At 35.4% G+C, this 22,794-nt stretch overlaps 2 protein-coding genes and 1 pseudogene across 3 annotated transcripts; 1 reads left to right on the top strand and 2 right to left on the bottom strand.

The window, feature by feature from the left end:
- Positions 1–3,715: 3,715 nt before the first annotated feature.
- LOC143538530 (transcription factor GTE10-like) lies at positions 3,716–6,165 on the bottom strand. Its single transcript, XM_077032075.1, has 5 exons — positions 6,121–6,165; positions 4,519–5,290; positions 4,388–4,451; positions 4,174–4,292; positions 3,716–4,076 (listed from the first exon to the last, which is right to left on the bottom strand). The coding sequence occupies exons 2-5, from the start codon at positions 5,287–5,289 to the stop codon at positions 3,870–3,872; spliced, it is 1,161 nt and encodes a 386-aa protein (XP_076888190.1). The 5' UTR covers position 5,290; positions 6,121–6,165; the 3' UTR covers positions 3,716–3,869.
- A 917-nt stretch (positions 6,166–7,082) lies between these two features.
- Positions 7,083–11,340, bottom strand: LOC143538553 (protein TORMOZ EMBRYO DEFECTIVE-like; annotated as a pseudogene). The gene is made up of 13 exons (XR_013136264.1): positions 11,038–11,340; positions 10,180–10,362; positions 9,954–10,103; positions 9,669–9,868; positions 9,295–9,583; positions 9,075–9,208; positions 8,868–8,986; positions 8,371–8,774; positions 8,201–8,277; positions 7,977–8,096; positions 7,764–7,894; positions 7,503–7,677; positions 7,083–7,421 (listed from the first exon to the last, which is right to left on the bottom strand). The product of XR_013136264.1 is annotated as a protein TORMOZ EMBRYO DEFECTIVE-like (transcript).
- Positions 11,341–13,394: 2,054 nt separating this feature from the next.
- LOC143538529 (exonuclease 1-like) lies at positions 13,395–17,729 on the top strand. Its single transcript, XM_077032074.1, has 11 exons — positions 13,395–13,560; positions 14,118–14,237; positions 14,378–14,501; positions 14,567–14,704; positions 14,787–14,996; positions 16,005–16,180; positions 16,323–16,395; positions 16,475–16,583; positions 16,672–17,138; positions 17,274–17,325; positions 17,411–17,729. The coding sequence occupies exons 1-11, from the start codon at positions 13,400–13,402 to the stop codon at positions 17,704–17,706; spliced, it is 1,926 nt and encodes a 641-aa protein (XP_076888189.1). The 5' UTR covers positions 13,395–13,399; the 3' UTR covers positions 17,707–17,729.
- The last annotated feature ends 5,065 nt before the right edge of the window (positions 17,730–22,794 follow it).

The following is a 22,794-nucleotide window of genomic DNA, read 5'->3' as shown; positions in this document are numbered from 1 at the left end:
CACACTGGCACTCGCCAGCAGTACTCTTGTCATCAGCTGTAGATTCGAGATCACGAGACATCTTGTAAAAGAAGAAGAAAACGATTTCGGGAGAATGCTTGCCTGAAAAGGTGAGTATTCGCCGGAAATCGCAAAGAAGATGAAGAGAAGAGTGAAAGTGTGGATTACAAAGAACCCTCTCCCCCTTTATATACTAATCGCAATTAATGCGATGAAATTAATGCGGAAGAGAGAGAAAACGAAGGTGCAATGAAACTATGACACGTGGCAAAAAGCAAGCTGGCAACAGCTGTTGACAGGACGCATACCATTAATTTCGCGGCCACGCGCCCGAAAAATCGCGCCCACGCGCCTGAAAAAGCGTCTGGAATGACCATGTACTGTCACGTCACCATAACTTCCTGCACGTCCTGACACAGTCAGAAGAAACCGTCGCACGACGTTTCAGAGGTTTGGACTGTTCTTATCCTTCCACCAACTCTTCGAATTTCAAAATTCAAAATTCAAAAAGATTCAAAAGTAAGCGGGAAAATACCCCTTACCTTGGCAACCAAGTAACCGTAAGACGGATGCGGGTACAGTGTTAAGGCAAAACCCTTCACATACTTAGCACCCGCAGGGAATTGACGCCAGGAATACCTTGGAAGTAAAGTAACCGTAAGACAAGTGCGGGTACAGTGTCAAGGCAAAACCCTTCACATACTTAGCACTCTGCAGGGAATTCAAACCAAGAAGGATCTTCTGGGCCATGCTAGCGGAAACGGGAATAACATCCCCGCATGACGGGAACGTCGAGAACTATATTGTTCGAAACTCCATGGTGGGATTGATGGTTTTAGCATAATTGATCAGTATGTTGAAAACAACCAAAACCCCATGGAGAATCCACATAAGTGGGACTCAACGCTCCTGACGTACGAGGAGGTTACAAACCTACCCGCTTCACACCCAAAGATCAAGCAGAAAAGTCGGGAATTTCTGCGTGACATCAGGAAAACCGCGGGAAGAATCACCACGGAAAACCTAAAAACTAAACCCTTTTCAAAAACCCCTTGCTAAGTCCAAAAGTTCACCTCACTTATTAATAATTCATGAGAAGAACATTGGACTGGGGGGACTTGAAGAGGTAGGTCCCAGCAGAGCCCAGTTGGACCCGCAAGACTCACCTTGAATAGGGACGTCTGCGCAATGACCAACTGCTCCAGCAGGACCCACCATGCTCAAAGAACCTTACGCGCAGTACGCCAGCTGTACCCGCAGGGAAAGCCTCCCAATGGTGAAGTACCCCGCCTGTTCCCGCAGCTGCGGATACAAGCCATCAGGGAAGGCTACCCGCACTAACAGCAAGGCTACACGCACAAGGCATTCGCTACTTCAGTAGTCACATGAAGGAATGAGCAAGGCGGGAATACTCCCGCCTAAATGAGCCAGTCCGTATGCTTTTGGAAGGTCTTTCGTACTATACCTACTAAGGTATGGGCGGAACAGACAATTTGACCAGAGCAGCCCATGAACCAATCACAGGGTGACAGCTCACCGACAACAATACGAGGAGGAGCACCCTCTAGTACTGTTTGTCACTATTAGCCGCTGCCTACTCACCAACCCTTACGATGGGACGTGCGCAGCCTACAGTTGGTGGAACAGTGCGTAGCCGGCAGTAAAGGAACAGTATACAGCCGACCTTTACTATTGGCCGTAGCCTATCCACCAACCAGCATGGCCTGTGCGTAGTCCACTGTTGGTAGAACAGGAATATTATTCAGCCGGCTGTACCTTCTGGGAAACCTACCTTCGGCTATAAATACTCCAACACCTTGGAATGGTAAGGACATCATCTGATATCTCAATCTTATCTAGCAATCTCTTAATATACACTTATATTCAGAGCAATCTAGTCTGATTCTCACGCCGGAGGGTGGTCACAAGGAGGAACCCCCCCCCCCCCTTCTCAGTGACGAGCTTACGGTGTCTGTTTTGCAGGTCCCCTGAAGAACAACCTTCTCTGCTGGACCTCATCCTCGTGGGAAACATTACTTAACCCCCATATTATCTATAATCTGCCCGTGGGTTCACTTAGTGTTTCTTCAGACATGTTCCTGTAAGTGACGTGAGCCAAGCGCTAACTCAGCGTGGCCAGTTGAAGCTCAAGAAATCAAAGTGGATAGCAACTACGGTTATCGGTTTAAATCTTGGATCCACAACTGGATTCATTACGCGGTAAACTGTAATGTGGAAGAGCTTAATTTGAGGTGATGGGATGTAGCATGTATAGCTAAGTTGCCACTAGATTAGTTGTTTTTCACAAATTCGTGTGTTACTGATCTGACATTGGAAGGCTTTCTGTTTAATCCCTCGGGGGCGATTAGTTGGAAAACCTTAAAAGTTTATGCATCGCGTGTGGGAAGTTGGATGAAGATTTGATTGAAAATATATTATCCGGGAGTCCTGTATTGGAAACTCAGGAAACTCTGGAGTTGAGATATTGTTACGGTTTCAGGCGGCTCAATATCACCTCAAAGAGTGTTAAGAACTTGGTGTTTTCTGGACTCATTCCGTGTAATCTATTTGATGATCATGCAAATGTTATTGAAATCAATGCACCTAATATTTTGTCACTAGCAATTAAAAGTTATCTGTTGTTGAGGAAGCTTTGTTTTTGAATGTTTCTTCTTTAGTTGAGGCTCACTTAAATTATAAACTCCCTAAAGATGAAGAAGCTCAAGAGGAGATGCTTAAAGCATTAATACTCGGCTTTCGACATGTCAAGGACCTCCAGATTGGCCCTTCTTGTTTTGATGTAAAGTTGCTTTTCTTTTGGTAATTTGTGGTTTCGTTTATATCAAATCTAAGCGAATATAATGTTAAATTTTATTTTTTCGATTTTTCGTTTGTAGGTTCTAACTCGTTTGAAGGCTAAGGGTTTCGTCCATCCATCAAACTTAAAGGTCCCTAATGCTGGTGTTGAGGTTAGTTTATTAATGGCACCTTGATTATGATTAAGTTACTTTTCTTTTTGTAATATGATCTCAGTCTTCCTTAAGTTCCTAGATGTTACTTCTTGTCCTTTATACTTAAGAAGTTAGTTGATTAAAGGTGAAGTTGTATGATGTTTGACCTTGGATGATTATTGTTGAAAACACAACTATATCAAATATTGGTTTAAAAGTTTATTGAAGTTTAAAGTTTTCAATCATTTGTCTAGATGGATTCATTTTATCACTTTACTAATGAATGAGCCAATCTACGTTCTATTTTATAGATAAAAGATAGAATACAATAATAGCTTATCGTACATTACGTACGTGACATAATACACTGTTGTTTTCAATTCAAATTTGAAAAACACGCGATGGCATAATTGTAAATTCTTTGAAATTCGTTAACCGTCTGCAATTTGGAACGTGATTGCAATACAATACAAAGCGTATTCAGGTTGTTGGGAGTGAGCGTATTTAGGTCATATGCAATCGATGAATTATAAAGCGGAATTAAATTTAGGTTATTTACGAATTTGTCACCGCATGAAATTGGATCCAAGGCTTAAACCATTCGCGTAAGTAATGTTACTAAACATTACTAAAACTAAGCTTTATACCAGTCCTATTATAATGACAAGCCAGATTATATAACACAGGTTACACAGTACAATAGCTACATATGTTAAAACCGGTTGTATCTAACAAATAAGGACCGTCCTACATATATATATACGTACATACATATATCACTACCGGAACGGAAACATCATATCATCCCAGATAAAAATGGTCTCAATTACACTTCACATAAAAACACAAGTATCAGCAAAACTGATTCAATTCACAACTATAAACTAGCGAGTAGTAGCTACGCTACATCAGTCTACGTCAAAATATCTCACCGTCCTCCAGCTCTTCGAAGCTAACACCACCATCATCATCGTCATCAATGTACTCATCGTAACCATAATAGTATTCTTCCTTCAAACGCAACCCAATCAATTCCAGCGGGTTTTTAATCCCTGAATTTTTGCACAGTTTCTCGAGCTCCATCAAAACCGTTAGGTTGTCATCCATAGTTACAGTTCTTTCCATCTGAACACATAAAAAAGTTAACACTCAACAACACATGTATTAAAGATTGAAGCGAAATAAAAAAAATAAATAAATAAAAATAAATAAATAAATAAACCTTTTCTACTCTTTCTCGTTCTTTATCACGTCTCATTTGCAAATCCGACTTTGCACTCTCGAGTAAGGCTTCTTTAGCAGCTCGTGCAGCCTTGATTCGGGATTCAATATTTGACTTTACTGTGAACACTCACATTCCATGAACTTTCAGAGATCAATAAATCCCATAAAAAAATGTAATGATAATGAAAATGACGAAATTATTATAACTTCACCTTCAAGTTTCTGTCTATCGATGGTTTCCTTTGTCGGCTGCGTTTTTACACGATCATTACTCCCCTGAATTACATTTAACACTCATATCAAGCCATATAATCATACAAAAGCATGAGGTAACGTAATTTACCTTTTCCATACTTGTACCCGAACTCTCTTTCATGACTCGTTTCAACTCCCGTAGAGTATCATCACCAAACAAACCAAACACACTTTCAATCTTCTCTTTATTCGAGGAAATCAAACCATATTTCCTTAAAAATCCACGCAATGGTCCACTCAAATCACCTCTTAATGCCACCATAAGCTCCTTCTTGAGCCTCATCTTCTCCTCACAAGATATTACAGGTTTTGGTTTCACCTCAGAGCAAGCTGTAACATTGCTTGCATCTTCGGGTTTCTTTACTTTAAACACCACATTAACAACTGGTTTTTTAGCAGTCTTGCTTTCTGATATCTTTACTGCAACCTTTTTGATTGGTTTCATAATCTTTGCTTGTAAAGGCTTCCAATTTCTGTCAAAGAGATCATTCAACTCCTTCGCCATTAAATGAACAACGTTTTTCGGAGGGTTATATCTCATGGCATTCGAAAACGTTAATCTGATATCAGCAGCAAATGTGTATGCGATAGAATAGATATTATCCTCCAACTTCTTACTTATCGTCCCCAAATCCATAGGATGAGTGATAATCTCGAAGTAATCAGGAATCCCGAGCTCCACGGGGTCCACAGGTTGGTTGAAAATAAACCCGAACTTGTGGCCCATTAATGTTTTCAGAATCTTTCTGCACTCGGTTTTGATACTGTTATCCATCTTCTGCTTTTTATTTTGTGGACCGTCTATTGTTTCGGGTGGTTCTTGCCTTTTCTTAGACCCCGGTAATATAATTTTCACCATCCTGCAAACTTAAACATTATTATTAATTCAATACCTAAACTGTAGACAGACATAAACGCAGTGTCGTAAAAATCGCCAATTGGTACGCTACTGATTGATTCTACCTAATCCGACCAACAAATCAGTAGTCGATCAAACCTGAACCAAATCTACCCAAATCGTTCAAAATTCTGTCAAAATCTAAGTATTTGGAAAATTATAAATATTAATCCAACCTGATTAATAAATTTGAAAAATTGTAAATAAAATATTGAAAAATTTTTGTATATAGACACACACACACACATGTATACAATTCCAATCCGATCGCTAGTCGGTATACCACCGCCGACCAGCATAAAGGTATGATATATTTGACATTAACTTTGTCAAAAACTAACAAAATACATTAAAAATTAATTATCAACAAAGTCATTGATAATTAAGCCCTAATCAGCAAACAAAATTAAAATCTGTTATTTCAATTAAACCCAGGATTATAATCCATACCCAGTTAATCATAAAACCCTAATTGTCATATCCTAAAACACATAAAATTTAAAAAAAAATCCCATTTTTATCCGATACGCAATCGTTAAACCCTAATAGCAAAAACCCTAAATTCGGATCTAAATTGAACCCATGCACTAAAAGAACACAAACCCATTAAACTTTATATACAAATCACACAAATATTGATTCGAAAACCGAAACCGTAACAAATTGAAAAAACCCTAATTTTTTTACGCAATTGGATAACGAAAACCGTTAATTGGGATTTAGGAATAAGACGTAACGCATAATTAATGGAATGAATTAAAGAATTAGAGTTTTAATTGATTGATTGAATACCTGAAGCAGACGGCGGGTGGTTCTTCCGGTTGTAGCGGTAAAGTAGTGACCAAGGAGTAATAGTGACGATTGACGAATGAATGTCAATCCTGCACGAGATTATTATTATTGTTTATATATGAACCGGGTCGGATTATCCTATGAATATGCATATGAAGTTGTCGAAATTGCCCCTAAACTACTTGCTAGTTTACGGTTTAAGACTTTAAGTGAATTAACTAAAATGATTATTTGACGGGTCAATGTCGACAAAATATTCATTTTTAACCAACCAGATCTCAAAATATCCACCGTAAATGATAAAAACTCGTCTGTCTAATCGCTTTTTGATTATTACTCAATGGATTCTTAACCCACCGGAATTTGGCACGCGTCTTAAATTGTCGGGTTGTCCGATGAGGTTTTTTGAGCATGCTGCAAAAAATTATGGTTGGCTGAAAATCCTGTCGAATAATGAGCAAAAGGTGAGCGGGTGTCAAAATTTTAAAAGTGATATTTTATCAACATTGACTAGTTGTCCATTTTGGTAAATGTTTCCTTTAAATTAAGTTTACATTGAGGGTTTAACTCAACTAGGTGTCAAGCGTTAGTTTGTTAGATCACTGAACTTATATTTTAGCGTTTGCTAAGTAAACTTTTAAGGTTGGTGGAAGATATTAAGGTCTGTCCGTTTCTTTGGGTGAAAAATAAAAGCAAAAGTGTGAGTATGGATTTAGAGACTTGGCGAAAAAAAGCCCGGTTTAGTGAGATCTAAATTGGATGTTATATAAAAGAAACTAAAAGGGCTAATGGGCTTATAATTAACACTGTTTTGGTAAACACTTGCAAACACAAACCAATCTGAAAAATATAAAATGATCATCTCTAACCATTCCCAGCACATGTCACAGAACCTACTCAAATATATAGTCATTCTGGAGCTCTAACAAAATTCCAGAACACCAAATATAACAACATAATATAAACTCACTTTCCGAAATGCTGCTGCAACATTGATAAAATAACTACACTTTAATTTTCTTACTTCCGCCATTCGATTTATGAGATTTCCTCTTCTTCGAAGACCGTTTCTTTAAACCATCTTCTTCACCGGCTGGTTCTTGATCTTGCCCCTCAACCTCCATTAAAGACCCGTCCTTCGGGTCATCCACAACACCTGTTTCTGGTTCCGGCTCAACAACCGACATCCCATTAAGCGTGTAATCCAACAAGAACGTACTCCTTTCCAATCTGTCTATCCTGCTATAATGCCTCTGAGAATACGGTATTAGTCCTTCTAGAAGCTCCCCAACGCCTTTCATCTTTGAACAAACACACAAAATGAAAAAAAAAAATTAAATGATGTTCTGTAATGAAGCAGTTATATAATTAGTTAATAATACCTCAACTATCTCAGTCGGTGGAAGAATACTGAAAACCTGATGAAGCACGAATTATGCAATGTGACAAAGCTTTGGTTTTGTATTCCATTCTCTAACATACTCTAATAATAAACGGTATTCGTCGCTGCTAAGAACATCAAGAGCTGCTTTCACTTTATTTTTGGCATCTTCCTTCCTGTTAATACGTATGTTTTAACACAATGTTAAATAAATGTTATCATATGAAAATGGAAAATGAAACTGAAACGTGTTATTAATAACCTGCAAAGGTCACCGAATAAATTGAATACTTTGTGTGGTCTACGAAGCTCAACTGCAAGACGTATTGCTTTTGTGTAATCGCCATCTTCTACAGCATTTTCTAGCTCTTGGCCTTTTAACGCACTTTCCTCCTGCGTAATCAATTATATCCCTTATTATAGTTATCTGATTATTTAAAGATTAATTAAACATGTCACATATGCAATATGTTACCTCTTTCCTGAATGCATCCTCTTTATCAGCAGCAGTAGAATCATGCCACAGATTTATTACAGCATCGCTGCCACCTGTCGCCAACATTTCTGTTTTCTTTCCCACAGTCAACGCCCACACCTAAGCGTTCATGGTTGACCAGTTGAACAATTTGGCAATAAAGTATATCCAAAACAATTCATTTTTAAGTTAAATAAACTAATAAAGTGAAAACAATTTATAACCTTGTCCTCGTGTTGATCATAAGTTGCAATACACTCGTTTGTCTTAACAGTCCAGAGCTTTAGCAAACCATCAGCACCTACATAAAAATTATAATAATAATCTTTATAGATCCTAACAGCCACAAAAAAAAGTTTCAGTTTCCATGAAACATAATAAAACGATTTCTTACCACAAGAAATAAACTGAGCACCACGAGAAAGAAACTGGACTTTGAAAACACTAGCTGTGTGACCTTCAAATGTTTTTAAACAAGAACCATCTGATATGGCCCAAATCTTTATAGTTTTGTCTCCAGAGGCGGTTATAACACACTGATCAACCGGTGAAAACTCTACAGACCAGATTCCTCTTTTGTGGCCTTTAAGTACAACACCAGGTTTCAAATCTGGAAGCTTCCAAATACGAGCGGTACGATCCTGGGACCCGCTACAAATAAGACTGTCGTTTGGCGCAACCGCAAGGGCATTAATGTCCTTATCATGGGCTGCAGTGGCTGCTTTAGTTTTCAACCTAAAACCATTGTTCATATCATCAGATAGGCCATCTAAACTCCATAACTTCAGAGTGTGATCACTAAATCATAAAAGAAAATATATTAGTATATTTATAAAACAATTCCACTACAATAAATTGTAAATGAACAAATTTAAATTCATTAATCTTTACCTACTACCACTGATAAAAAAATTCTGTAATTTCTTTGCAAAAGCAACTGCTCCGATCGCACCCGTGTGACCTATTCCAACTCCAATGCAAGACCGACTATTAGAGTCCCATAATCTTACCTGTCAATTATGATAAAATTGGACCGTGAGCTAAAGAAATCACCAAGAAATAAAAATTTACTAATGAATGTATAAAAAAATAGCTCACGGTGTTATCTTTGCTCCCGGTTATAATCAACGTTCTTCCAGAGCTTGTTGTACACGTATCTAAACATAACACAATCTCGGTGTGGCCCGCAACACATAAGAACACGACATGGAACCAAGATCATACACTCGTACCTGCAAAAATGCAAACATTAGAACACAAATAAACAATCAAATCTCATATTAAAAAACAAACATCTAACGACAGTTTAGTAAATTGCCTGTTCAACACTTGTGGCAACAGCAAGAAACTGTTCTTCCTCGCCCACAAACTTCATATCCACAATCTCCTCGTTGTATCCTACCAATCTTTTGTCGAGATTCAACTGAAAGCTTCCTTCTTGAGATTGGTTTGGAGAATAAAACAGAAAATCATTGTCAGCAGTCACACATAACAACCCTTGACCAGATGGCAACATCATAGTTGACGTGAACCCTCTTTTAGCTCCCTGTTCATCCGTTTTGATGACTGTAACATCTGAAGATGCTTGCTGAAATACGCAGACCGCACTGCTTGCAAAAACATATATTGTGAATATAAAATTATGGTGCTCGTGGTTTTAATATTACTTCAATAAGTGTTTTTAGTTATTACCCACGAGAATTCCATATCCGTACAATCCCATGTTCACCGACACTCAGAAACTGAAATGATGACTCGTCACCAGCTTTCTTGCTTTGCAGACATGAAGCAAAAGAAGTTTTTGTACCAACAACACATAAACCTTCAATTGCTTCACTGGTAGGTATACTCCTAATTAGGCTGTAGTCACGAAGGTTCCACAAGTTTACAACCTAAAGTTATCAATACATCAGTTAAAACATTAACTGTATAATAACTAACTATACGATAACAGAAAATAATTAGTTGAAAAAATACCTGATCTCTGCCACCACTTAACAAAGTCCATCCATCTTCTGTTACTGCAACGCTAGTCACATCGGACTGATGTCTTTCTAAAGTTGCAACACATTTCTTGCTTGTTAAATCCCATACGCGTACAGTAGTATCATTACTTCCAGAAAAAAGCTAAAAAAACAATTACTAACAATGATCAACTAAAGCGTTTATCAATAGCATATAGCTGTGAAGCATAAAACCATACCAGCAAACGAGTCGGGTCAGGATGGAAAATAACACTAGTCACAGGCGCGTTATGACCCCTAAAAGAATGAGTACAAAATTCACCGTCAACATCCCACACAAGCACTTTGCCATCAGATCCACCAGCTGCCAGCAAACCACCAGATGTGTGGCATGCCATTGCCATTACCAGACCCTGGCGATCCTGCGTAACTCAAAAAGATTCAATATTGTACCAACTAGGGGTGTCATTCTTGTCGGGTTGACGGGCCCATATTATTATTCGTGTTAAAGATTTTGACCCTAGCCCGCACACACATAAATTCAGGTCGGCCCGAACACGACCCATTAAACCTACTTACCAAAAAAATACTAAAAACAAAATTGATATAACATGATTTTTTAAGACAATTATTAAAAAAATCTTGAAAATGTATTGGAAATTACAACTCAAAAAGATTCAATATTGTACCAACTAGGGGTGTCATTCGTGTCGGGTTGACGGGCCCATATTATTATTTGTGTTAAAAGATTTCGACCCTAGCCCGCACACGCATAAATTCGGGTCGACCCAAACACGACCCGTTAAACCCATTTACCAAAAAAAGTATTAAAAACAAAATTGATATAATATGATTTTTTCATGACAATTATTAAAAAATCTTGAAAACGTATTGGAAGTTACAAGTGTATTTTCGGAAAAATGAAAATCAGAATTATAAAACCTAGTTTAAATACTTAAACAGGTAAACGGGTCAACCCATTTGTATACGCGTCAACCCGAACCCAAAACCTGTATTTTTTATGTGTCGGGTTCAGGTCATGTCAGCAATTTCCGCCCCCAGTAACAACTACCAACCAACCAAAACCGCAAACATACCTTCCAAGAACGCGGGCGATTAAGATTGGATAAATCCCAAACCTTAATCTGCCGGTTGTGACCGGCGGAAAACAGGAACTTGTCATCGGGGCTAAGAACAATAGCTGTAACATCCTCTGAATCACCAGCTTCTTCAATGGTGAACTTAATTGAAGCACTTGACGTATCGACTATTTTGATGGTGTCGTTACACGCGCAAGCGATAAACGATTCATCGGACGACACCGCATACGGCCCGCCGGAGTAAAACTGTTGCAGAGACTGAACACACCGGTAGTTCTTCTTCAGTGTGACTGAAGCCATATTATACTTTTGGTTGTTTCTGTATGAACTAAACAAGTTAAAAATCTAATCTTTTTTAAGAGAATCAAACAACAATTAACTTCAGCAATGAATAATATTCATCTACAGTTAGCAATATAGTAACCCTAATTGGCAAAAACGTATTAATACATTGAATTAGAAACATCAAATAACCTGAAGCTTGTCTCAGTTGCTTGAATAACGAGAAGGTGGAGGCTAATAGCGGCTAGGGTTTAACTATGTCGTTTGAAAAGTCAAATCGTTAATAAAAATTCTAAAAGAAATATAAATAGTAAATTAATGTTTCGGTCCCTGTGATTTGCCCTCTTTATACTCACATTCATAACCCAACCAAACCATTCTTTTTAAATAGGAAAATTGGAAATAAATAATCCCAACTTTCATGTATTGGTCGATAATAACCCTAACTTTAAAAATCACTACCAGCAGTCTCAACTTTTAACTATTTTTGTCTCAATGGTCCTCCGTTAAAAAAACACTTAACGCCGTACGTTTTTTCTCGAGTTTTAAACCAATGTTTTAGGGCTTTTGATCGAAAGAACAATACGAGTCAACCGATGTAAAACTTATCTCAAAACGGTGATCCAAGCGACGAAACAATGTTTCAATTCGGGTGTTTGAATTTCCAATTAACAAAAATCAAGTCATTTGAATTATCGTTTCAAGATAAGTTTTGCATCGGTTGACTTGTATCGTTCTTTCGATCAAAAGACCCAAAACATCGGTTTGAAACTCGGGAAAAAACATAACGGCGTTAAGTGTTTTTTAACGGAAGACCATTGAGACAAAAATAGCTGAAAGTTGGGACCGCTGGTAGTAATTTTTAAAGTTGAGATTATTATCGACCAATACATAAAAATTAGGATTATTTATTTCCAATTCACCTTTAAAATATGATATATATTGTAATTAGTTTTATTATACTAAAAATAACTTTTAAAATAAAAATAATATTTTAAATATAAAGCAGGTTCTTTATTCTATATAAGCTGAGAAAATTTATTTTTAAGAATTTTGTGTTTTTAAACGAACTAAAGCCAATGGTTTGGTCATCGTTCTAACCCATATACATTTTTCAGTTAAAGAAGTTCATTTTTATCCATCAACTTTTACACATCTTATGTGTGGCCTCTTGTATATTTATTTAGCTTCATATGTGTAAATTTAAATTATATTTCCTACACATCGTCAAAACTGAACAAATCACCCGAACAAAAAAAAAGGGGGGGTCAATGAATTGGTTGGTTTGAAATTCGATTCATAATTTGTTATAGTTTATGGTTTTATGGTTCAATTTACAATTTGAAACCGGAACAACATTTAGATAATTGGATTTTAGATGTGTAAAAATAGCCTATATTTGAATGGCAAGATTTTATTGTTGGTGCGGGGGCAGCATGTCAAAATAGTTTATATTTGAATGGCAAGATTTTATTGTTGGTGTGAGGTTAGCATGTCTCTGATCGACTCGTAGTCGGTCCACCGACTAGGTTGGTTCATTTTAAAGAGTTTTAATTGCTTTCCACCCGACCGACCGACCGACCGACCGACCGACCAGAAGTGTACCAATGGGAATAGTCTTAAATCAACCCAACAAACCCACCATGTTTGATTTGGAACTTGAGAAATCTTAAAAAAAGATTAAAAAAAAAGCCCATTAATAACCCTTATAGTATGAATATATGTCTTACATGTCAACATATGAAACCTAACTCCGGCACTTAACGTTACTGAATTAAACTATTTAATCAAGAGAAATATCAAAACCGAAACGTCAGTTATGCTTAGCCATCGGTTTACTCGGTTCGTTGGCCACGACTCGATTTTTCGATGGGTATATCAACGAGAGGGACCTCAAACATAATTTCCAATAACCTAAGGGAGCAAAACTACAAATATCATGATATTCAATTAACTTCACCCCCAACAAATTGTTCCCGCCATCTTCTTTCCTCCCTCTAAAATTGGGGATAAAAATAAACAAATCATTTCCACTTCCTACGACAAATTAGGGTTCTTGAAACCAATCAATTAATCAATGGGGATTCAGGGTCTTCTTCCTCTACTGAAATCAATCATGGGTCCGATTCATATCAAGGATCTTGAAGGCTGTTCGGTCGCCGTTGACACCTACTCTTGGCTGCACAAAGGAGCTCTTTCTTGCAGTAAAGAGCTCTGCAAATCGGAACCCACTACCAAGTAATCTTCTTCCTCTGTTGTTTTCGGTAATGGGTTTTGTTTGTTTTGTCTGATTTCGTCAAGTAATGCATTTTTAGGGTTTTGTTAATATTTGCTTTATGGGTGTAAGTGTTTTTGTTGTTTTAGTGACATTTTAACAAATGGTGTTAATTTGTAAATGGGTAATTGGGCATTTCAACAAATGAACAAAAGTTCATCATATGAAACATTTGTGTTATTTTTCAAAGCAATTTTGATGGATTTGATTTCATTTGTTTATGCAAACGTCGACGATTGGAATTTAAAAATAAAATTTCAGGGTTTCGGTTTGTTTTAATGATATTTTAACCAATGAAGTTAATTTGTTTTAATAAATGAAACAGAAGTATATGATTTACTGTGTTTTTTATGCTCCCGAATCGGTTGCATTTTGGGATAATGGGTTCGGTTATTTTAGTGATTTGCATAATGTGATGATATTATTCATTTGATTGCAATATGATTAGTTGTTATGGGATATTTACATTTATAGGACGTGGACGATTTTTTATCTGACTTGAGGTGTCTTGATTATTTAGGCATGTCAATTATTGTATGCATCTAGTGAACTTGTTGCGGCATTATGGTGTTAAACCTATTTTAGTCTTTGATGGAGGTCATTTACCAATGAAGAACGAGCAAGAGATTAAACGTGCAAGGTATACTTTTTACTCAATATTAGCCCCTAATTGTATATTTGTTTTAATTTGATGAGTCATTTGTATGGATCTCAGTATGGTTAAATGTTTTTACGAGGCTTACAATGGTGTCGTCATGTGTGTGTGTGTTTCAAACATAGGTCAAGAAAGGAAAATCTTGCCCGTGCAATTGAGCATGAATCATGTGGAAACGCTTCAGCAGCTTATGAATGTTATCAAAAAGCAGTGGATATATCACCTGAAATTGCATATGAACTAATTCAGGTAAGTTATACATCAAACCACATTTGCAATTACCAAGATTTTATTAAATGTTTTTATTTATGAAGGTATTGAAAAAAGAGAATATTTCATACGTTGTTGCTCCTTACGAGGCTGATGCTCAAATGACATATTTGGCCATTAGCAAGCATGTTGATGCTGTCATTACCGAAGACTCAGATTTAATACCATTTGGTTGCCCAAGAGTAAGTTCATAATTGCTTTAACAAATCTCTTTTGTTTGTTTATATATAGCGTGTGACGCTTTGTTGAAATATTTCCACACAGATCATCTACAAGATGGACAAATACGGGCAAGGTGTTGAATTTCAGTACTCGAAACTACAAAATAACGAAGAACTAAATTTTACCGGTTTTACCAAACAAATGATTCTTGAAATGTGCATTCTTAGTGGCTGTGATTATTTGCAGTCTTTGCCTGGAATGGGCTTGAAAAGAGCTCATGCGTTAATAAAGAAATTCAAAAGCTACGACAAGGTGTGTTACAGATAAATGTTTTTACCTTGAAACTTGCATTCTTAATCTGACTGTTACCAGTTATTGTAAGAACTGAGCAGTTTGGGTGATGGGCTCAAATGGGTATGTCGAAAACGGTTATTTATTTGCGCGGACCATATTGGGCTGGCTTGAAACACTTTGTGTCAAAAATTGTTGTTTTTTACAAAATTAGTGTCTCAATTTGTGAACTTTTTTTTCAGGAGTAACGTAATTTTTTTAATTAATGACTTTAGGAGGTTTTATGAGTTAAATTGCACGCTGGGTGACTTTTAATCCGTCTCCACTTATTACGGATAAAGCGTAGCAACCTGGAATCGAACCATTTAAAAATAAATGGGTTGAATAGGGGGCTGTTTAAAAACCTCGCGGCTCACTTTAGATAAGCTTGTTTGTAAACAAGCCGGGCCGGCTCAGTTTGTAAACAAGCCGAGCCGTTGGCTAGGCTTGTGGCTCACTTGATTGGCTTTGTTTAATTTAAACTCCAAATCTAAATGTATATATAATAATAGCATATAAAAATATCGGGAAAAAAATAATACACATAATAATTTCAATTTCTTTCTCGTCTTTAAAAGATCAAAATCAAAACAAAAATAATACGTATAATGTTATATATTCTTTAGTTTTTAACCTTTGTATTATGTGTATGTTAAACAAAGAATTTGTTTATAATTTATCAGTGTGTGTAAAAAATCAATGAGTTGGCTTGACGAGCCACAAGCTGGCGCGAGCTTTTTTGATGATCCGACTATCCGAGTTCGAGCTCAATCAGCTCGATATAATAAACGAGCTCAGCCGGCTCGTTTGGGTTCGAGCTCTAGCCCAAGCCCAACTCGGCTCGGCTCGGCTCATTTATAACCCTAGTTGAATTGTCATCTCTAGATGTGTTGTATGAAAGTTCTGCTTTTAAGGTTTTTTTAATGTTAACTTTGTTGGTTTTTTCATTTAGAAGATTATAAGCTCAAAATTCAAATATCTAAAATGCAGGTGATTAAGCACTTGAAGTTTAGTGGCATTATTGTTCCACCAGTTTATGAAGAATCGTTTAGGAAAGCAATAATGACTTTTCAACATCAACGTGTTTACGATCCAGTTACAGAAGATATTGTTTATTTGTCAAATTTTTCTGACAATATTGAAGAAGATTTAGATTTCTTAGGACCATATCCTTGCATTACTATTATCATATTATGCCTTTCTAAGTTTACATTAACTTTATAGATACTAATACCACACGAAAGGTTTTAGTCAGAATATGTTAAATATATGTATATTTTTTCTTATTGTTCCTTAACCGAAACACACATTGATACCCCAAAAGCTAGCTAAAGGCATAGCAAGTGGAGATATTAATCCTTTTACCAAATTGCCAATCCTGGTATTTTTAGTTTTAAACTTTTTATTTATTTATTTTTGTGCCAATTTGTATATTTTGTTTATCTTTGCTTGACAAACAGGGAGCCTCCGTGCTTGATGAAACATACAATCTTAAAAGCTTCAAACCTGAGGCTGCAAACAAGAAACTGGATCTCCCTGCACAGAACAATCTTTTGACCAACTATTTCTGTATCCTAAAATAGTAAAATATATTGCCTTTGTTTAAATCAATACATTTGGCATTAAAATATGTTCTTGTTATCCTTAATGCTTAAAGGTTTTGCATCTCTTGAAGCAAAGAGAAAATTCAAGGCTCCTCGAGTTTCACCAAAGTGCCCAAATCCCACAAATGAAATTCCTCAGGTTGACTTAACTGAAGAAAACGTACAACACGCAAAGCATACGATACACGCGTGTGTTGCTTTACAAAAGGACTCAGAACCTGATTCTTTGTTAGATGGGAGTGAAATCAAAACAAGAGTGCAAAAGAAGCCTGTTGTGGTGAGAAGTCGTTATTTTCAGCACAAAAGTTCAGAAGAAAGTAATGAAATCAATACTGCCAGCAAGAACACAACTTCTAGTTGTGAACCCGAGTTTGTTTCGGGTCCAGTTGAGGTCAAAGCTAGAGTGGAGAACACAAAGTCACATAAAAGTCGTTACTTTTCTCGTGAAAATCAAGAAAACACAAATGAAGGATTAACCATGAAAAGGAAGTTTTCCATTGTTGATGAAAGTGTTCAGAATGTAAGCGTTTTTTTTTCTCCGTCTATATATTATAAGATACGTCATATTGATTCAAGTTTCGGGGTTGACTTTAAAAGTCAAAGTGTGCAGTTTTAGTTATAGCATTGCTAATTACTTTCATGGTTATCTGCACAGGACAATCTGAACCAAAAATACATGAGAGTAGGTCAATCTCCTGCTAATCAAGGTACTTTTTTTTATAAATAGTATTTGACTATTTGTTAAATATTATGTTATGGATTTAATATTAAATTGTTTTTTGTTTAACTTAGGTGTATGCAATTTTGATATTGATGATGAAATGCAAGAAACAAGAGACGAAGAAGAGAAATTTGGTTGTAACATTTCTCATTTGGGAAAATATTCAGAAATAGCAGAGAAATCAATGGAGAAATTTATGTCTGTTATATCATCTTTCAAATGCAATTCAACTGGTTCTCGTGCCAGCGGGCTACGGGCTCCACTTAAGGACGTACGGAACACATTTACAAAAAACTCATCTCCCATTGATGACATAAGCAAGTTTGCTTACAACCCAACTAAGCGATTACCGTCACGAAGGCCATAAATCATCTGTACTTGAAACATGTGTTGTCGCATTATTTGTAGGCAAATGAGCAAATTTTAATGCCTTTTCATTGAATGTAAAGGGATAAGGTTAACCTTTGTAGTTATTTTTGTACGAGTTACTGTTTATCAAGTTATTTTAGCATGCTCATTATCAAAGGTATCATCAGTACCTCTACAAGAGCTACATAAAGAAGAAAAATATGTTCTTTAAATCTTTTCTTTTATGTCACCGGTTGCAGTTTATGTTATATCCCTTCATAGTGATAATAACATGTCATAACTATCACTCCTAAATATAATCTAATTATTTTATGAGTTAATACCATAAAATTCAACACACTTATTCATAATTTTATAAAACAAGTCCATTAATATGATTTTGACATACTAAAAGTCCACAAGCATGTCCCAAATTCACAAAAAAAAAAGAAAGAAAAGAAAACACTCACATTCATTTTGTTATATGAAAATCCCGACACATGTCTTGATTTCATGTGCACATTTGTGAAAAGCATTTAAAATAATTTATTACCGTCCAACCGGTCTAAATTTTATGAGGTGGCAATCAACTTTTTTGTACACAAAACTTATATAATCTTATTTTGATCGATTCAAGATATAGCAAGTCTTTTAGATATTTTTCACAGCTATACGCATAATTTATGCAAGCCTACGGTCTTTAAAATTAAAAAAGAAAAGGGGGGGGGGGGGGTGTTGACTTTTTATGTTTTTTTTTTACATGTTTAGAGACTTTGATAATGCACAACGATGTTAAAAGACTTTCTAGTGAAAATGAGAAAATATGGCTTTTTTTTCTTTTTTATGATTACTCTTAATTTATTTCCCTCTTTAGTTAGTTATAGTTATAGAAATAAACATATATCGACACTTTTTTTTTTTTTTGCATAAAGTTATCTCCAATATGATTCATCAACTGTTTAACCTATAAATTAACAAAAAGAATATTATAGAAATGAAAAGGACCTATTTGGCCATAGGACACATGTTATGTTGGTTGATCACTTGCTTGGACCACTAAGAATTAATACAAGTAATGATTTCGTAGCAACAACTTTTAACCACAAAAAAACTATATGATAACCTCAACTTAGCTTTTAAAGTGATTAGAAACTACATAATTAAGATAATGTAATTAATAAGATGTCATAATCCAAATCGCCAACACTAAGTCATAATCAAATAACTCCAAACTTAAACATGAAACTAAAACTAAACACCAAGAATATTTGTTACTATTTTATTATACGAGTGAGCAAAACATGGTTCGAACCGTGAGAACCTAAGAACTAAACCTTAAGAATCGTATATACCAACTTGTTTGCTAATTAGGGTTCGTTATGAGTTTTACATTAAAATGGTTCTTGGGTCAGTTCTGGTTCTGCAAGGATGGCTAGTCAACCCCATAACCGGAACCGTGAGAAAACATAAGAAATCGAATAGTCAAGAACTCAAGATGTTATTCTGGTATGTTCTGATTCTGTAAAAATGACTAGTCTGTCCCGGTTTCGAGAGTCATGGTTATTTTTATTATATCTATACCTTAAACATGGTTCCAATTGATGTTCTTTCGTGAATCGTGACATTATGATTTAAGTTTTGGATAAGTTTGTAGGGTTGCCTTTATTTTTTTGAATATTATTTAGACTTTTGTAATCATAGATAAATTCATAACTTAAAAGACTATTGAATTTCATCATTGATTGATGTAACCAATCAAACTCATCGGTGGTCCAACCTTTAGGGACTATAATAGTTGACAATGACCGTAGACTTAATTTAATGCCATCGGGTACTTAGGCAAAGTTAGGTATTTTGCTTTATTTATGAGTAAATGGCTTTCTTGCGGTCTTTGCGCTTTAAGCTAACTTCATCCATCATCACCTGTTAAGATATGCACGTACCTGGCACACGAGAGGCAAAATTGTCTTTAAAAAAAAAGTTATATCCATTCACTCCTCTTTAGTTCGATCACATCTTGCAACACATAACTATCAAAGAGAATTCAAAAGCAAAACTTCATAAGATGTTATAATACACCGAGAGCGAATCTGTTCCAAATTCATAACTATAACATTCTTTTTGCCAAGAATTGTTGATGGGTAGACAACTAATGGATCAAGTAAACAAAGATTGCACGTATGAAGATCGCATATTCTCATCATTGGGTTCTTGTCAACTTCGATAACTTTATATTCACCTGTTGCAACACTCACACGGATTCATTGGGGATTTGGGGGTTTTTTTTTTGTTCATTAATTCTTATAAATATTGAGTTTTGTAAGTGAATAACTTGTACCAGGTGGTGATCCGTAGTCATGAATTTTTTTTTTTTGAAAATTGTATCGTATGCGACAATTAGGGTTGTGCATAGGTTGGGGTTTGCGGTTTTGGCCTATAACGATAACAATAACCGAATTATGGCTAATCGGAAAACGATAATCGTTGGTATGGATAGTCGGTCATGGTTAATAGGTTTTACAAGTTGATTTGCTTTGGTTATGGATCGGTTAACCATGAACTAAATTTTGGTCATGAAATGTTTAAGCCTGATCAAATGATTTGAGCTTTATTATTTGTCATTTTATATATATTACGTAGCATTAAATAATTCTAATGTCCATGTATTAATAACAAATATTCAACGTCTTGAAAGAATTCCACCCACGTAAACTTTTACTAAATCTTCATTTACATATTGGTTAAAAGTAGTGGGTCGGGTCGGTAACCGTGGTTTACTAACTCATGGATTAGTTTATGGAAATACGAAAAACCTAACCGACTCGCTAATATCGGTTTCAAAAAAAAAAGTCAATATCGACCCTTTGGTACTATGTTAGGTTCGGTTATTGGTTGTTAATTTGGTTTGATACAAACCCTAATGGCGATGAATAGTTTACACACATTTTCTCTAATAACTTTAATTCATTAAAATATGAGTCTTCTAAGTTAGAGTTTTTAAGGTAAAAGTAAAAAAAATGTGTTTTTAGATAAAATTGCTTTAAGAAATGAGAAATCTGATGAAAACTTGTTCCACATAGCATTTCTTTAGTTGTGTTTTGTTCCAACTCCAACGCATGCACCATTAGGGGTGCAAACTTTGAACTTGTCCATGCACGCAAACATGAAATCACGAATTCCAAAACCAAACCCTCATGTATATGTGGCTGAGTTTTGTTACATATCGTAGTTTTTCTTATAGTAGCTTGTTAATTAATTTAATACAATTTAATTTATTTTTTAATACTATTAAATGAATAGGGGTTTTCTCTTGATAATCTATAAAACCAAGCTTCCTACCTTAATTTTAAAAAACCAAAAAATAAAAATAAAACACCAACAATTTCTAACGACATTAAAAATTTATTAGTCTCGATGGTTCTTAGTGACAACATATCTAATTGTTTCGCCTACTGTATCTTGAGAGAGAGAGAGATGCATGCTTTTGTATACAGACGTGATATATACGTTAAAAAATTTTGTTTTAATTATTTCTTTTGTAACGTATCTAGACTAATTCTGTGATGCTTCTTTCATTTTTGTATCGATTGAGTTTTATTATAAATGAAAAATGATATAATATTTTCCTAGAAGTTTACACCTCTAACCGAGAAAAAATTACTTGAGACACCCTAATGTTATTAATATCTAATTTTCAAAACAAGCTATATATTTAACGAATATAATTTTATATTTTGCTTTTCTGTTTTGTTTTACCACTAGATTCCGGTTTTTGGAAACTTGTGGTTTTTATTTAATTATTTTGGTGGTTTTGAATTTTGATCATAGACACGCGGTGGGGATCTAATTGGATGATGTTTCTTTTGTTGTTTAATTCCTGGAAGTCAACATTTGCAGGTCGTGGTGTTGATGGATGAAGTAATCAGAAGGAAGACAACAATAAAATGATGGCACCTTTTTTGTGTTAATTAAGAGGATATATAGCTACAAAACATATATGTTTGCGTCGCATAATAAATAAATTAATAGAAGAAGACCTAAATAAAATTATTATCTTAAGTCTTAACAATGTAACATAAACCCTAAGTTGACAGTTGACACAACGAAGGTGGCTTCACATTGTAGGCGGATGAGGCGATGAGCGATATCATGATCGCGCTTCAAGATTCCGCTTAGTAAGAAAAATTTGGAAAAAAAATGTAGGGTTAAAAAGGATATCACATAATTAAATTCGTAATTATGCTTAATTTGATGTACACGAATCTCATCATATTCATCATGACATCTCTTTTACGATGACTTGAAGGCCTTTAATAATTTGTTTGAACACCATGTCCTTCTCTAAAGAAGGCCATGATGTGTAATGTGTTACTTTGATAGCTTAGAAAGATTCATGATTAATGATGGTATACGATATAGTTAGCAACAAGATCGAGTTTATATCTTAATTTCACGTTATAAAGTACATCACGACATTTATACGTGTCTAATTGACTAAATGGTATTATGCAATTACGGATATAAAATATCGATTTCTTAGAATATACACTAAAATATATTCACGACATATTGATATCTTTTTTGGCATGCCCTCATATAACTCCAAAGATTATATTCTTCTTTCAACTTCCAAAGCATGTGATGTCAAGAAATGGAATAAAATTGGTCAACAATTAATATTTCCCCCTTGCTTTTGAAGATTAATAATTTCATTTCTGTTATAAAATGTTTTTTTAACCGACCAATCTCTTAGTAGTCAAGTCCATCGTGTACTGTTTTTTTTTTTTTAACAAAATTCCATGTTTACCTTCATTTTCTAAGGATTTGACGTGATATACTATACCACTAGATCAACTGGTAAATGAGTCAAGTCTAGCTGCGTATGATGTTTGTTTTGTTTTTTCGGTCTCAATCTGACGGGTACGATTTGTATACAATGCAAAGCCGTATTTCTTGTTTAGTAAGCAGTTTGAAGGAAAGAATTGAACTTCTCTTATAGACTACCACAAGTTACATCTTCTAATATCGAATATTTGTTTATTAGAGAATTAGTTCTATGGGTTTCTCTTAGCTTCCAAGATTAAACGCCTACTAAGAAAAATGTATT

This window comes from Bidens hawaiensis, unplaced genomic scaffold (assembly GCF_021521415.1).
Source record: "Bidens hawaiensis isolate Kalapana, Puna unplaced genomic scaffold, B.hawaiensis_p1.1 tig00011638_1, whole genome shotgun sequence".
Taxonomy (NCBI): Eukaryota; Viridiplantae; Streptophyta; class Magnoliopsida; order Asterales; family Asteraceae; genus Bidens; species Bidens hawaiensis.
Note: the sequence above shows the minus strand (reverse complement) of the source record. Positions and strands in the feature narration are given on the sequence as shown.

Coding starts and splice junctions, on each gene's coding strand:
- LOC143538530 (XM_077032075.1), bottom strand. CDS start 5,289: ATGGTGAAAATTATATTACCGGGGTCTAAGAAAAGGCAAGAACCACCC. Junction 4,293..4,387: donor CGATAGACAGAAACTTGAAG/GTGAAGTTATAA, acceptor GAGTGTTCACAG/TAAAGTCAAATATTGAATCC. Junction 4,077..4,173: donor AACGAGAAAGAGTAGAAAAG/GTTTATTTATTT, acceptor TTATGTGTTCAG/ATGGAAAGAACTGTAACTAT.
- LOC143538529 (XM_077032074.1), top strand. CDS start 13,400: ATGGGGATTCAGGGTCTTCTTCCTCTACTGAAATCAATCATGGGTCCG. Junction 14,705..14,786: donor TACCATTTGGTTGCCCAAGA/GTAAGTTCATAA, acceptor ATTTCCACACAG/ATCATCTACAAGATGGACAA. Junction 17,139..17,273: donor TTGATGAAAGTGTTCAGAAT/GTAAGCGTTTTT, acceptor TTATCTGCACAG/GACAATCTGAACCAAAAATA.